At 37.8% G+C, this 16,363-nt stretch overlaps 2 protein-coding genes across 2 annotated transcripts; both read left to right on the forward strand.

The window, feature by feature from the left end:
* Positions 1-5,643: 5,643 nt before the first annotated feature.
* Positions 5,644-7,503, forward strand: LOC130025405 (olfactory receptor 2D2-like). Its single transcript, XM_056116359.1, has 2 exons — positions 5,644-5,649; positions 6,538-7,503. Exons 1-2 carry the CDS (start codon positions 5,644-5,646, stop codon positions 7,501-7,503), a joined length of 972 nt encoding a protein of 323 aa, XP_055972334.1.
* Positions 7,504-15,409: 7,906 nt separating this feature from the next.
* Positions 15,410-16,363, forward strand: LOC130025234 (olfactory receptor 2D2-like). Its single transcript, XM_056116183.1, has one exon. It carries the CDS (start codon positions 15,416-15,418, stop codon positions 16,361-16,363), a length of 948 nt encoding a protein of 315 aa, XP_055972158.1. The 5' UTR covers positions 15,410-15,415.

Consider the following 16,363-nt stretch of genomic DNA (forward strand, 5'->3'; position numbering starts at 1 on the left):
GGATGATTTGGCCATTTATTGATTCCTTAGTGTTTTTATTCTGTTTGGGGGGCCATGCCCAGTTGTGTTCAGGGCTGACTCCTGACTCAACACTTGCTCTCAGATACTTCTGGGTGGTTCTAATAGAACCTGGATCAGATGATTGCTGGTTCTACCTACTCTACTCTTTCTATGGCCCCACTCTTTAATATATCTCATATGTGAGAGAGGTCTTTTAAAATAATTATTGTGAGTGTGTTATACATGCATGCATATAGATGAATAAAGCTAAACTGAAATTCCACAAAAACTATAAATCAGTGATAGGTTGAGAACATTTTTAGTAATTATATCTTTATCTTTTTGTATGTATATAAATTTGAAAAATTAATGGTTTAAATATTTTTATTATAATCACTTAATCACTTAATCACTTAACTTCCCGTTAGTCGTCGATTTGCTCGAGCGGGCGCCAGTAACGTCTCCATTTGTCCCTGTCGCATGCTAGTGTAGCCCAATGGCATCTGTTCGCTCCGGGAACATGAAGGACCTCAAACCGATTGTTCATGATCTTGACGAAGAAGTCTGACCATCTGGAAGGTGGGCGGCCACGCGGTCTTTTGACATCCCGTGGAATCCAGTCGGTAACAGGTCTAGTCCAGCGGTCGTCTTTAAATCTCATTACGTGACCAGCCCATCTGATTTTCAACACCTTGGCAAATGAGACAGCGTCCCTGATTCTTGATCGTTGACGGATGTCAGAACTCCGGATTCTTTCTCTCATTTGAGTAAAACTTGATATTCCAAGCATAGCTCTTTCTATTCTTCTTTGGGAGACCTGAATAGCGTTCACATCTTTTTTGCGTAGGGCCCAGGTCTCTGAGGCATATGTTAATGCAGGAAGAACAGTGGAATCAAAGAGATGTGCCTGGAGCCGGAGGTTCTTTGTCCTCTTAGCTATTTCTTCGACGTTCTTGAAGGCGTTCCAAGCCGCTCTCTTCCTCCTGCGCAGCTCGGGTGCCAGGTCATTTGTCATGTTGACCTCTCGACCTAGGTACACATAGCTGTTGCATTCAGAGATGGTCGTTCCATTGAGAGCGAATGGGGTGTCAGGAACAAGGCTGTTTCTCATAAACATTGTCTTCGTAAGATTCAGCTGGAGTCCTACCTTTCCACACTCACGGTCAAAGTCGGCCAGCATTTGTGCCGCTTGGCTGATGTTTGGCGTTATTAAAACAATGTCATCAGCAAAGCGGAGGTGGTGTAGTTGCCGACCATCTGTCTTCACTCCCATTCCTTCCCATTCCAGTCGTCCCATGATGTTCTCGAGGGTGGCACTGAAGAGTTTCGGTGAAATGGTATCACCCTGCCACACCCCTCTCTTGACATCAACGATCACTTCTTTGTAGAATGGTGAGATCCTGGTAGTGAATCCACAATACAGCTCACGGAGGATCCTGATGTATTGGGCTTGAATGCCCTGATTGGCTAGGGCTTCAATGACCGCTTCCGTCTCAACAGAATCAAAGGCCTTCTTTAAATCAATGAACGGTAAACAGAGCGGCATCTTGAACTCCCGAGAAACCTCAATGAGCTTGGTTATCGTGTGGATATGGTCGATGGTGCTGAATCCTTTGCGGAACCCTGCTTGCTCGCATGGTTGTCCTTCATCTAGTGTTCTGCCAATCCTATTTAGGATGACTCGAGTGAACAACTTGTAGATGACAGACAATAGGCAGATCGGGCGATAGTTGCCAATGTCATGGATGTCTCCCTTCTTGAACAGTAGTACGGTCCTGCTGGTTTTCCATTGGGACGGAACCTTGCATTCAGACAGGTAGCGTGTGAAGAGCCGAGCCAGTGTATTGATGAGTACTGACGGCAGGTTCTTCAGGTGTTCAGGTCTGACCTTGTCTGGGCCGGGTGCTGTTTGTTTCTTTACCGATGAAATGGCGTGTCGGATTTCGGAAGGGAGAACATTGGGAACGACATACCCATCCTGTGGAACTTGGTATGTCGGAAAGTGGACATGGCTATCGAAGAGATTTGAGTAGAAGTCATGGATAATCTTCTCCATTGCCGTTCTGGAGGATGTGATGGATCCACCAGGACGTCGGAGGGCTGTCATCTTGGTCTTGTAGTTGGCGAAGGACAGGCGGGCATTACGAATACTTTTCCCGGCTTCTGCCGCATCTACCAGTACTTCTGCTCTTCTCTCTTTGAGGTCTTCCTTGATCGCATCTCTGCACTGCTTTGCGAGCTCGGACCTTAGCTTGCAGTTGCGTGAGGCATGCGCCAAACCACGCTGGTGAATAAGCTCAAGAGTTTTCAAAGATAGGCAATTTTTTGTGGCTATCTCTCTCTTGGCGTTCCTCGTGCATTCATGGAGATGCTGAACCAGTCGATCGTATTCCTCGTCAATGTTGTCAACAATGGCATCTTCCCATGTTGCTGCAATAGTACCAAAGAGTTCCCTGTTGGTGGTCATTCTGGGAGTTCTCTTTTTGAACTTTGCAGCCCTTTCTCCCCACTCTGTGAAGTAGAATTTTGCACGAAGGAGATGGTGGTCTGATCCCGTTCGAAATTTTGGGACAACAGCGACATCAGTCAGGCAAAACCGTCGATTGAATATGATGTGGTCTATTTCGTTGTGGAATCGTCCACCGGGAGACTCCCATGTCCATCGTTTAGATTCTGCCTTCTGGAACTGTGAGTTACCATGAATGGTCTTGGTTGACATGATGAACTCAGACAGTCTCTCACCCTGTTCGTTCCATTCTAAGCCATGGGTCCCGATGTGAAGTTCTTCAGCTGATCTTCTTGGTCCTATCTTGGCATTAAAATCACCCACAATGATCTTGTAGAAGGTGTGGTCTTCTTTATAGAACTTCTCTAGCTCCATGTAGAACTTCTCGATTTCTCTTTCATCATAATGAGATGTTGGTGCGTAGACAACGAAGATAGAAACTGCAGGCAGTGAGCCACATCTATTCAAATGTAAACATCCAATTCGGGTTGTTAGGCATTCGAATGAATCAATGCTCTTATTATTTTTATTATAATACACTTAAAATTAACATGAAATAGATAAATCATGGAAATGCACAACTTGCTAACAGTGAGTTAGGAATTAAGAAAATGTTAAGGAAAAATATGAATGGTCTATAAACTTCTAGAAATATGTTTTATCCTAAAAATGGGTAAAGTTATATTCTAATTTATATTAGGAAATATTATATAACAAAAGTATAATATACTCTATATAAATAATATATAAATATCTGGGCTGGAGTGATAGCACAGCAGTAGGGCGTTTGCCTTGCACGCAGCCAGCCTGGCCGAGCCAAGTTCGAATCCTCTGCCCCTCTTGGAGAGCCTGGCAAGCTACCGAGAGTATTCAATATGCCAAACACAGAAACAAGAAGTCTCACAATGGAGATATTACTGGGCCCGCTTGAGAAAATCTGTTTAGAAAGACTATTGATAAGAAGGAATTTCTTGTTATGCATCTATGAGGAGTTTGATTGCCGATTCTATTTAATATGGGTTTTTTTCAGTGAATTCTTTTCCAATAGCAGAAAACGATAAAATCTCTAGATTTTGAATTAAGTACCAAATTTAACCTTCTCTGTCCTGTCTCTTTTTTAATAAGTATTTACATGTCCTAGTGTGCACCAATCTTAAGTAAGCCTTAAGATATTTTTTACAAATGTGTCTATCTTTTTAAGCACTAATATTTCATAAGTAGAATATTCCCAGGAAATAAAAAAAATGATAGTCAGCTTCAAATTACTATAGCTTCAGATAACTTACCACTATTTAGAATTTAAAAAATATAAATTTCTTTTCTTTTTATATTTAAGTAAATGTATCATATAACACATGCTTATTTGTAGTTTCGTTTCTTTTTCTAACCATTCTGCGAGATACTTCTACATGGTTGATATTATTTCTATGTAGTAATTGTTCTTTTAAAATTACTATTTAATAAGATAGCACTATAAAACTATCACTAACATTGAATGTTGTCTATAAAATAATGTAGTTTCTGCTTCTTTGTGTATTATGAATAAAACCGTTATAAATATTCTTCTAAAAGTCTCGTGGGGATATAAACATTCATTTTTATACATACATATTCCATAGTGAAATTGTTGCGTGTTTTGTTGCAATGTACATGGATGTTTAGGTCAAAGTCAATTCCAAACTGACTTTTGGAATTAATTGCACCAATTTATACTCCTTCCTATCAGTAATTTTCACCAATTGATTCCACAAACACTTTGTCTTTTGAAAGAAGTTAGTATATTTTAGTGTGATTTTAAATTTATATATTCCAGTACTAATTAGGTTTTATACCTTTTTACATGCTTTGAGTTATTTGCATTTCTTTATTCTGAGTGCCTTATCAAAAATTTGCACAGTTTATTTTATTTTATTTTTTTTGCTTTTTGGGTCACACCCGTCAATGCACAGGGTTTACTCCTGGCTCTGCATTCAGGAATTACCCCTGGCGGTGCTCAGGGGACCATATGGGATGCTGGGAATCGAACCCAGGTTGGCCGCGTGCAAGGCAAACGCCCTACCCACTGTGCTATTGCTCCAGCCCCAAATTTGCACAGTTTAAAGGTATTTCTAATTCTCTAAAAAATTTTATAGAAATGCCTTTTTATTATAGGAATTGTGCTTCTAGGTTTTGTCTATGTAGATAAATATCAATAAAATATGGTGAAAAGCTAATAATTGTAGAATATAGTATCACCTGGAGAATATCACATTCTAAAACTATGAAATGCATACAAGTATATGTTTAAAAATGGGCTGAAACCTAGTACATTTTCCTCATAAAATCAAATGATTAATTATAGCCACGCATAATTTCCTTGAAAGGGAGACCTATAAGAAGAACTGGTGAAGGAACCAACAAATTAAGATGAATTCCTGGTTGTTATTTTCTACCATCCTTATAATCACTGGGGACTCTACAGAGAGGAGACAAAATTCAAGTATCCACTGTAATGATTCAGAATTCTCCAGAGCATGCCAGTAGCTCCAGAGGCTGATTCTACTATTCCCCCCCTCTCCCCCGCCACATCAACTCATTTAAGTGCATCTATAGTTGAACAATATGTTGTGAAGTCAATGAGAAGACTTCTGAATGGAACAGGAAGACGAGTGGTATGAAGAGTCCACTTCCCATTTTGCTCCTAATTCTAGCACTGGATATTTTATTGAGCTCCCTGACTAGGTGACAGGACGACTATAGTCTCTCCTACTCTGAACATTGTGTAGCCATAATACTGCAGTTTCTCTTCCAATAGCAGAAACCTATAATGATTTCGACAAGCTAATCTGATATTTCTTTTCTCCAGGGATGAGAAAATATTGAAAGATTTTAGAATAGGGAAAGAGATGGTGCAAATTCAATGAAGAAGGGATACATTAACATGTATTGGAACAGAGTGGTTTCAGTCTCTTCTAGATTTGTGTAAACAATTTAATTTATATCATTTTAATTTCCTATTCCATACCTTATATTGTTGATATATTTATGGGGTTGGTTGTAGAACTTACCCAGGATACTAGATAGTAGTTATGGTGTTTATACACACTTGGTCACAGCATACCTGAGATGACATGACTTTTTTTAAAATACCAAAAATCATGAAGGCAAGTTTCACTGATAACTCATTTAGCAAGTGAGTTGGTGCAATAATACTTAAAAATGTATTTAGTTGCCAATAATTTTTTAAAGAAAATAAGTTTTAAAAGACAGCTTTCAATTTTTTTTCGAGCATTTGACAGATAAAGCAAGAATTTGAGAAATAAGGATTGGATATTGCAGAGTAGTGTGAATTAGCTTCAATTGAGATATGTAGAAAAACTGTTACCTTACTGTCGCCAATAAGTTGCAGTTGTATGTATTTTAGTTTGAAGTTTGACTTACTTTGATATCTATATTTGTGAATGCCAAATAAGACCAGCGATGTAGTTGTCAAAGAAATAATAGCACAGTCCTCCAAATAACCCCTGGTTTTATCTGGTTCTTTAAAATTTAATATGTTTACAAGAAAAGCATCAAACTGCCAAGTACTTTTGTTCTTTTTGTTTTCTATATATTAGTTTTATTTTCAAAGACTAGACAGTTGTATGGTCAGAAAACTCAAAAAATATCTGTATTTTATGTAGGTAAGAATAACATGAGAACAGAGAGTTTTACCTGGTAGTATAGTGCATTTGGATGATACACTTCATGGTTAAATTCAATTTATTTTTTGATTCTAAATGTGATATTCAATAAATAGAAGATGATTGTTTTGATCTTCCATTCACTTGCCACATGAATGAATTAGATTACAAAACACTAAATTTTACATAGTTGAGGATGTTCCAAGAAAAAAAAGACCTGTATATTCTTCTTCTGAAAACCTATTAAGAAAATTCTTGAAATGATTGGTATGGCTGGAGGTGATTCTTAAGTGCTTTAACTGAATTGGATAATTCATTTTTGGGTGTACGAACCCATATTTAGCACAGAGCTGTTTCTGACCTAAAAAGGCAATAAAGTATGAGAGAGACAAATCAGAGCCGAGCCAGGTGACAGAATTTTTCCTTCTGGGACTCTCTGATGACCCTCTCACTCAGAAGTTGCTGTTTGTCCTATTTTTGCCTGTCTACTTGGTCACTGTGCTTGGAAATCTGCTGCTCATGTCCCTAATATGGATTGACTTACAGCTTCATACACCAATGTATTTTTTTCTCTGTAACTTATCTCTGGATGACCTCTGTTTGTCTACCAACATCATTCCTCAGGTTCTAGCGCATTTGCTATCCAGGAACAAGATCATTTCATTCACACGTTGTGCAGTTCAGCTTCTAGTCTCTCTCATTTTAGGGAGTACACAGTGTGTCCTGCTAGCTGTGATGTCCTATGACCGGTATGTGGCCATATGCAAACCTTTGTATTATTCTAACATCATGACATGGAATGTATGTGTCCAGCTGGCTGCAGGATCCTGGACAGCTGGAATTTTTGCATCTGTGATGGATACAACATTCACGCTAAGGTTACCCTACCGAGGGAGCAATACAATTTCTCATTTCTTCTGTGAGGCCCCTGCCATGCTGGATTTGGCATCTGCAGACACACACACAACAGAGGTGGTGATATTCCTCATGGGGGTTGTCATTCTCCTCATCCCAGTTTCTCTAGTTCTGGTATCTTATGGACGCATCATTGTGACTGTTGTCAAGATGAAATCAGCTGTGGGGAGACTCAAGGCATTTTCCACCTGTGGTTCCCACCTCATTGTGGTCACTCTCTTCTATGGATCAGCAACTCTCACCTACATGACACCAAAATCATCCAAAGAACTAAAAAAAGTAATGTCTGTGTTCTACACAATGGTTCCCTGTATGCTTAATCCTATCATCTACAGCCTGAGGAACAAGGATGTGAAAGGAGCTTTGAGGAGGTTAACCACAAAGAATTTTCCTTGCAGACTTATATTTCTCTACTGTTAGATTCACGTGCCTCCTTATTAATCTAGAATTGTTCTTAGTACTATTACAAAATTAAATAGCCTTTTATTGGACTTAATTATTTCATTAATATTTGTTTGGGAACAGTTTTTCCCCAAGTTTACCAGACATACTGTACACCCGATCTAGGCAGATGGGGTGAAGGATGGTGGGCACACAGAGAAACACCCTCCGGAAGCAGCTGATGACTGTTCACTTTATTGCCAAATACACATTTTGGCAAAATACATATTTTATAGAGGACCTCGGCTTTATTGGAAGGTCCAATCACATAAAGTTTAGCATTATTGGCCAATTTCCCTCTGCAAGGCCTCACTTCAATCGCTTTGAAAGGTCGGGTCTTATCTGCTCCAGCGCCCATAGCCATGCTCCACAAATATTTATTCTGGTTTTATTTTAGAGTTGGGACATAAGTTCAGAGAAGCAATAATTTATGCAATTAAATAATAGGAAAGTTTGTTTCCTACTTCTAGGTCTTTTAAAAACTAAGAATCAAGGTAATCTCAGTCACAGTTTATGATGCATGGAAAATATAATTATTTTTATTTTGCTTTGTTATCACTGTTTATTCCAGAACCCAATGAACTCCTTTATTTTCTGATGGAGAAGTTCTAAGAGTAGATATGCATGCACATGTGACAGCATGTTGTTTGAGGTTGCTGTTTGAATCATGGAGCCAATGAGCCTGAATAAGAGCACTTGAACTCTGTTGTCTTTTCATCCTATTAGAAGCATGAGTATTATATAAAACAAAATATTTTATTATATTCTCCTAATCCTGAAAGAGTGTTGAAATGGCTTTTTTTAAAATCTCAGGGCTAGGAAGAAGGAGACGTTACTGGTGCCTGCTCGAGGAAATCGACAAACAACAGGATGATCGTGATCGTGATTTTATTATATTATGAACAGGACACACCTGTTTATGTAAAGTCATTCTTAGGGAATGAACAACACATTGTGATATGTCCCACGGTAACATGAATAAAAAGTCATCCAAATCCTGGATATCAAAATTCGTTATATGCAACTAGTTGAAATTATAGTTGTATATCATATACATCAAGTCAGAAGCTGTGGGCTTATAAATATGGTGGTAAAAAGTTGAATTGGATAAATATTTCAAGCTCGTTTTCTCTCCATTTTCTGACTTCTTAGTCCTATGTTCCAATTAGAAGCTAGAGACAAAGGAACCTGTAAGTGTATAGCCAGAGAATAGCTTTCTGAGGTACGAAGAACAATAGAAACAAGCAGAGATAGAGAACTTGAAAGGATAAATTACAGGTCTAAGGCTTTGCTCTCAGTATTCCCTTGAAATTTGTTCAGTGATTAATTTATCTTCTCAACACCTGAAATTTATGAAGCTCTATTAACAACTTTAATACTGTGATCCAATAAGGACACATTGTTGCTTGGAATATTTATGTTTAAAATCATGGGAAGAGAAAGGAAATAATGCAATAGAGAAACAGCCATAGCAGATATATATATATATTTTTTTGAATGAAGGCACCAGTCTAACTGATAACCTAATTGTTTTCTTTTTTAAATATTCTTTTATTTTCTAAAAATAATATTTCTGCCAAGTCCTCAGGTGTCTCCGATCTTTTATGTAGTGTGGTGACTTTCTCTTCCATAGTATTTGAATCACTGGTGTTGCCTTTTGAAATTATATTTCTACATATTCCAGTGTTTTGGGGATAATATTCTAAAAGAATCCTCTGAATTTTCACAGATTCTCCTCACCATTTCTGTGTCTCAGCATGCCAGTTTGTACTTTGAATTAGGTTCAGTCATTCGGCTTCTCAAGAGTGACTTCTCATCTCCTTGCTGGCTCAGTGACATGAGGATCCCAGCACCAGGGAGTAGAGTCCTTTCAGTTTATTAGAACCAGTAGAAATTCTAAAGCACATTGATGGCCTATCTTCTGAAACATGAGGAACCCTAAATCAATCAAGTCCCCAGGAATATGAAGAGCCAATTCTTCTTAATTGTTGAAATTTGGGCCACGCGACATCTTATTATCTCATTCGTACCTTGGACAAGCTGGCAGGCTACCGAATGTAACCTGCCCACACGGCAGAGTCTGGCAAACTCCCCGTGGTGTACCCAATATGCCAAATACCAGTAACAATGATGGCTCTCATTTTCCTAACCCTGAAAGAGCCTTGAATATGGCACTTTTTTAAAAATCTCAGGGCTAGGACAAAGGAGACGTTACTGGGGCCTGCTTGAGGCAATCGACAAACAACAGGATGGTTGTGATCGTGATTTAATGATATAATGAAATGAGTCTCTCCATGTGTATCGCCCCCACCATTTTTTTTTAAATAGAATCACTGTGAGATACAGTTACAAAACTTTCAGGTTTGAGTTTCAGTAAAACAATGATTGAATACTCGTCCCTCCACCAGCGCACATCTTCCACCACCAATGTCCCCAGTATCCCCACCTCTGCCATCGCACCCTTCCCTACCACCGCTATGGCAGACAATGTTCCCCATACTCTCTCTCTAATTTTGAGCATCATGGTTTGAAATACAGTGTATCCCTTGTTTTGTTGACCTCTACATTCTAGCCATTACAGAGAGATCATCATATCTGATCACAACTTGAAAATTCTTTAGCAAAAAGTATTTTATTGGAGCACTTCAACTTTTGAAACATTTGCCTCCCAACTAGCATGTAACCCAGATTTCAGTATGTCATCAGTGAATCTATGAAGTAAATGCTTCTGGGTGGTAAAACAATTACTTCAGAGTTGGAACTGTATTCCCAAAAGTTTTTACCACAATGAAAAAAGTACTTGAGTTTGTTCTTGTGCATACAGAACACTAACCTTTCAATGACTGAAGAGATCCATAGCCAACATACTAATGGACGCAACTGATTCTTTTGGTGAATGTTTCTGTATCAGGACTCATTTTTCATAAATATAAACAGGTATTTTGTCATTAACACACATGACAAAGAAGACTTTCATCACCATAATAATCTCTGTGGTGCCCCTTTCCATCTTCCCCTTACCACCTGTAAACCACTGATCTGTTTTCTGTCTCTGTGTTTGTTCCTTTCTTAAAAGTTAACTTGTGTGAAATGAAACAACATGGAATCTTCGGCTTCTGTGCACTTTTACCTATAATTTGCTTTTAACAATAACAAGTAATTGTTTTATTACATTATGTCTGCTGGGAGCCGGTGTGATAGTATAGCGGGTAGGGTGTTTGCCTTGCATCTGACCTGGGCTTAGTCACTGGCATCCTATATGGTCCCCCAAGTACTGCCAGGAGTAATTCCTGAGTGCAGAGCTAGAAATAACCCCTGAGCATCACTGGGTGTGACCCGAAAAGCAAGAAATAAATAAATTAATAAAGTCTGCTGGTTTTTATTGTTGTGTGGTATGATTTTGTATAAATAAGCTACGTTTTATTCATCTATTCACAAGTTGGTGGAATTTGTTTCTAGTTTAAAGCAATGAATATTAGAGTTGCTTTGAATAGTCAACAGTTTTTTGTATATTGTTTTGTATTCTTCAAACTTGTATTCACTTATCAGTTCTAGTTTTTATTTTTTCCTTAATTTTAACACCGTGGCTTACAAAGTTGCTCTTAATATAGTTGTTACGGGCATTCAATATTCCAATACCAATATTACCACCAGAGTGACCTTCCCTCCATCATGTTCCCATTTCCCAACCACCCAGCATGCCTGCCCTCTTATCAGGACATGCAAAACAATATCCAGAATACGTAAGCAACCAAATTCCTCATAACAGGTAGGGCCCTTGCCTTGCATACAGCTGACCCCAGAACCTGCCAAGAGTAATCCCTGAATGCTGATCCAGGAGTAAACCCTGGCTGTAACATTCAAAATTAGCATAAAAATATATAAATGCTGCAAGTACACAATTTATTATGAGTGTGTGGAAGAGAATAAATGCATTTTAATTTTATTTGCTCTTTTAGAATTAATACATTTTAATTTTATTTACTCTTTACTCAAGGTATGAGGTGCTCAGGGTTTACTCCTGGATCAGCATTCAGGCATTACTCTTGGCAGGTTCTGGGGAATCATATGGGGTTCTGGGGATTGTACTAGAATCAGCTATATACAAGGCAAGGGCCCTACGTGCTATGCTATAGCTCTGGCACCAGAGAATTAAAAAAAATTAAGGGGAAACTTGAATAAGCATAAAAAGTGTGTTTATATTAAAAAGGGACTACAGATTTTATATCATAAAGTATTACATAAAAACCAGTAATACTGTGTAAGTTTATGTTTGGAGGGATTGTTGATAATGAGGAAATTTGTTGTTATGCATTTGTGAGGAATGTGGTTGCTTATGTTTTAGATGAGGCCTTTCGGTATCTCCAGATTTTGAATTAAATGCTGAATTTAATTTTCTGTTTTTCTCCCTTTAAATAAATCATTAGATATACTAATGTGAACCTTTTTTTTTCTTTTTGGGTCACACCCAGCGATGCTCAGGGGTCACTCCTGGCTCTCACTCAGGAAGCACTCCTTGTGGTGCTCAGGGCTCCATATGGGATGCTGGGACTCGAACCCAGGTTGGCCGTGTGTAAGGCAAATGCCCCACCTGGTGTGCTATTGGTCCAGCCCAATGTGAAACATTTTTAAGTAAGACTCAAGACATTTTTATATGTATATACATCTTAATAAGCATTAACAAGTCATAATTAGAATATTTCCAGCAAATACAAAGATTTATTGTCAACTTCAAATCAATGAAGCTTCAGATAACCAACCATTATTTAGAATTCTAAAAATGTAAATTCGCTTTATTTTATCTTGAGCATCAAATAAATGGAATCATTTAGCAAATGCTTATTTGTAGAATAACATTTCTTTTTCTAACCATTTTGTGAGATAGTTCTATGTGTTTGGTAATGTTTCTATGTAGTAATAGTTTTTTAAAAAATACTATTTAATGGTAAAGGTAAAGGTAAAGGCCCTCCCGTTGATCGTCGATTTGCTCGAGCGGGCCCAGTAACGTCTCCATTGGAGACTTTGTTGTTACTGTGTCTGGCATATCCAATACTCTCGGTAGCTTGCCGGGCTCTCCGAGAGGGGCGGAGGAATCGAACTCGGGTCGGCCATGTTGGCCGCTTGTAAGGCGAACGCCCTACCGCTATGCTATCGCTTATCACACTATAAAACCATCACTATTTAATATTTATATTGTTTTAAATAAGTTATATAGTTTCTACTATGTATAAATATAAAGATATCATTTTATACTGTATATATGATTTAGAAGGATCCTTACGTCAGTTTTATACAAATATTCATTTTATACAGTATATAGTCTGGAGGGATAGCACAGGGGGTGGGGCATTTGCCTTGCATGCAGCCCACGCAGCCGACACGGCCGAACCTGAGTTTGACTCCTCCACCTCTCTTGGACAGCCCAGCAAGCTACCAAGAGTATCTCACCCTCACAGCAAAGACTGGCAAGCTACCCGTGATGTATTCGATATGCCAAACACAGTAACAAGTTTCACAATGTTACTGGGCCCGCTTGAGCAAAATTGATAAACAACGGGAGGACAGTGACAGTGACACTATATAGATGATATAAATACTTATTGTTATGTAGCATATAGTTCACAGTGAAATTATTGTGTTATTGGAATGTAAACAGGCACCCAGTTCATAGATAATTCAAATAACTTTTGGAATTATTTGCATCAATTTATGCTCACATCAACAATATCAACTACTTGATTCCTTAAGCACTTTTCTTTTGGAAGAAGCTTAATAATATTTCAGAGTGATTTTTAATTCAAATATTCAAATAATTATGTTGTGCATATTTTTATATGTTTAGAGTTATTTGTATTTTTTATTCTAAGTGTAATATTCTAAATTTCATAAAGTATATGGCATTTCAAAAATTTTACTTGTTTAGTTATAGAAATTTATTATTTCTTAAGGGAATTGTATTTTTAGTTTACCATCTAACAGCATGTGCATAAAGTGACAAATATAAGGAAAATGTGTTGAAATGCCAATAACTGGAGAATCCAGTATCATCTGAAGAACATTACATGTGTGTTCTAAAATGACAAAATGCTTCAATGATATGAAGAGTACGTTATGTACCTGAGTTGTAACCTAGTATATTTTCTTCATAAAAACCAAATTATTAATTCTAGCATTGCACTATTTCCTTGAAAAGGAAAACTACGAGAGCTGGTGAAAGAGCTCATAAATGGAGATGTACATTCTAAGTGCATGTTATGCCATGTTTGTAGTCACTTGGGACCCTTCAGAAAGGAGACAAAACTCAGAATCCACTGTAATGATTCAGAATTCTCCAGAGCATGCTAGCAGCTCCAGAGGCTGCTCCTAGTATCCCCCTGTTCACCTCATTTAAATGGAACTATTGTTGAACAATGTGCTATGAAGTCAGTGAGAAGACTTTGGGATAGAACGGTAGGACTTGAGTGGTATGAAAAATCTACTTACTTTGTTCCTGATCTTGACTCCCAATGTTTTATTGAGCTCTCTCACTAGGAGATAGGGTGTCTGCAGTCTCTCCTACTCTGCAAGTAGAGTATCAAGTATGTCTGCGGTTTTTTCTCTAATAGTGGAAGTCTATAATGTTTTTGACATACTAACTTGATATCTCTTTCTTCAGAATATGAGAAATAGGTTGTAGAAAAGGGAAAGAGAAGGTGCAAGTTCAATGAAGAAAGGATAAACCAGTATATGGTGAAGTAAATTGATTTTAATCTCCTCTAGTTAAAATTTTAATTTACATCACATCAATGTCACTTTTCATTCTTCTTGTTGTATTTACGGGGCTGATCACACACTGGTTGCAGATCTCAATGAGGATAGTATACAATAGTTTTGGTGCTCTTCCATGCTTGGTAACAGCTCTGAGATGGCACACTTCTTTGAAATGCAAATAATCATGAATAGAACTGTCAAAGGTTTTGCACTCAGCATGTGACCCAATATGATCACATTGCAAAGGTTGTTTAATCTAAAAATAATTTATTGAAAAAAGAACTTTGATATATCAAATAAAAGATACATAATTGTAAAAGAGTTTTCAAAAAGAATCTGCTTTTGGTAGTTTGCAGGTAAAGCAAGAATGTTATCTTTAAGGATATGGCCAAGTACTGTCATTTATCTTGTTTAGATATGTAGCCAAGCTGCTACTTTAATATAGAAATTAAGTTGCAATTGTCTGTAATCTATTGTTGTAGTTTATTAACCACTAAGATGCATTTATATATACTATATATGTATATATATTTATGAATGCCAAATAAAGCTGGTGATAGAATTGTCAAAGAGATAATTTTACACTCTTCAGGATCACCTCTTGTTTTCTCACTTCCTTAAAATGTGTCTTTTCTTCAAGAAAACTATAAAAATGCCAAGTGCGTAGGTTCCTTTGGTTTCTATACCTTAGTTACACTTTCAAGGAAGACATAGTTGTATGTGCAAATAGTTACAAAATCTACACCAGTATGACATGCAGGAACTATGAGAGCCTGAGAAAGAGTGTCAGTTGAGAGAAAAGTGAATTTTGATGACACACTTTAAAGTTGAATTCAATTTATTGTTTGATTCTCAGTGTGATATTGAGTAAAAGGAAGATGATTGTTTTGATATCCTGCTTGCAATATTATACCAGAAATATCATTTTACCAAATGTTAAGTTTTATATTATTAAAAATGTTTCAAGAAACAGCACAGTATAGTCTTCCTCCCAAAACCTTATAAAGAAAATTCTTGAAATGATTAGTACTAAATGGAGGTGTTTCCTAACTTCTGTAATTGAATTCTATAATTTTTGGAGTGTTATACGTATCCATGTTTAGCAAATAGTGACATCTAACTTAAAAAGGCTAAATAAAGTATGAGAGAGACAAATCAAAGCCAGGTGACAGAATTCTTCCTTCTGGGACTCTCTGATGACCCTCTCACCCAGAAGCTGCTGTTCACCCTATTTTTGCTTGTCTACCTGGTCACGGTGCTTGGAAATCTGCTGCTCATGTCCCTAATATGGATTGACTCACAGCTTCATACACCCATGTATTTTTTTCTCTGTAACTTATCTCTGGATGATCTCTGTTTGTCGACCATCATAGTACCTCAGGTTCTAGCCCATTTGCTATCCAGGAACAAGATCATTTCATTCACACGTTGTGCAGTTCAACTTCTACTGTCCCTTATATTTGGTTGCACACAATGTGTCCTTCTGGCAGTGATGTCCTATGACCGATATGTGGCCATATGCAACCCTTTGCATTACTCTAACATCATGACATGGAAGGTATGTGTCCAGCTGGCTGCAGGATCATGGACCAGTGGCATTTTTGTATCTGTGATGGACAGCACCTTCACTATAAAGTTACCCTACCGAGGGAGCAATACAATTTCTCATTTCTTCTGTGAGGCCCCTGCCATGCTGGATTTGGCATCCGCAGACACTCATACAACAGAGATGGTTATTTTCCTCATGGGGGTAGTCATTCTCCTCATCCCTGTTTCTCTAGTTCTGGTATCTTATGGACATATCATTGTGACTGTGGTCAAGATGAAGTCAGCTGCAGGGAGACTCAAGGCATTTTCTACCTGTGGTTCCCATCTCATTGTGGTTACTCTCTTCTATGGATCAGCAACTCTCACCTACATGACACCAAAATCATCCAAAGAACTAAAAAAAGTGATGTCTGTGTTCTATACAATGGTTCCCTGCATGATTAATTCTATTATCTACAGCTTGAGGAATAAGGATGTGAAAGGAGCTCTGAAGAAGATAGCCACAAAGAATTTTCCTTGCAGGCTTATAATTTTCCACTGA

The sequence above is a fragment of the Sorex fumeus genome, unplaced genomic scaffold, assembly GCF_029834395.1.
Source record: "Sorex fumeus unplaced genomic scaffold, SorFum_2.1 ptg000030l, whole genome shotgun sequence".
NCBI classification, from domain to species: Eukaryota; Metazoa; Chordata; class Mammalia; order Eulipotyphla; family Soricidae; genus Sorex; species Sorex fumeus.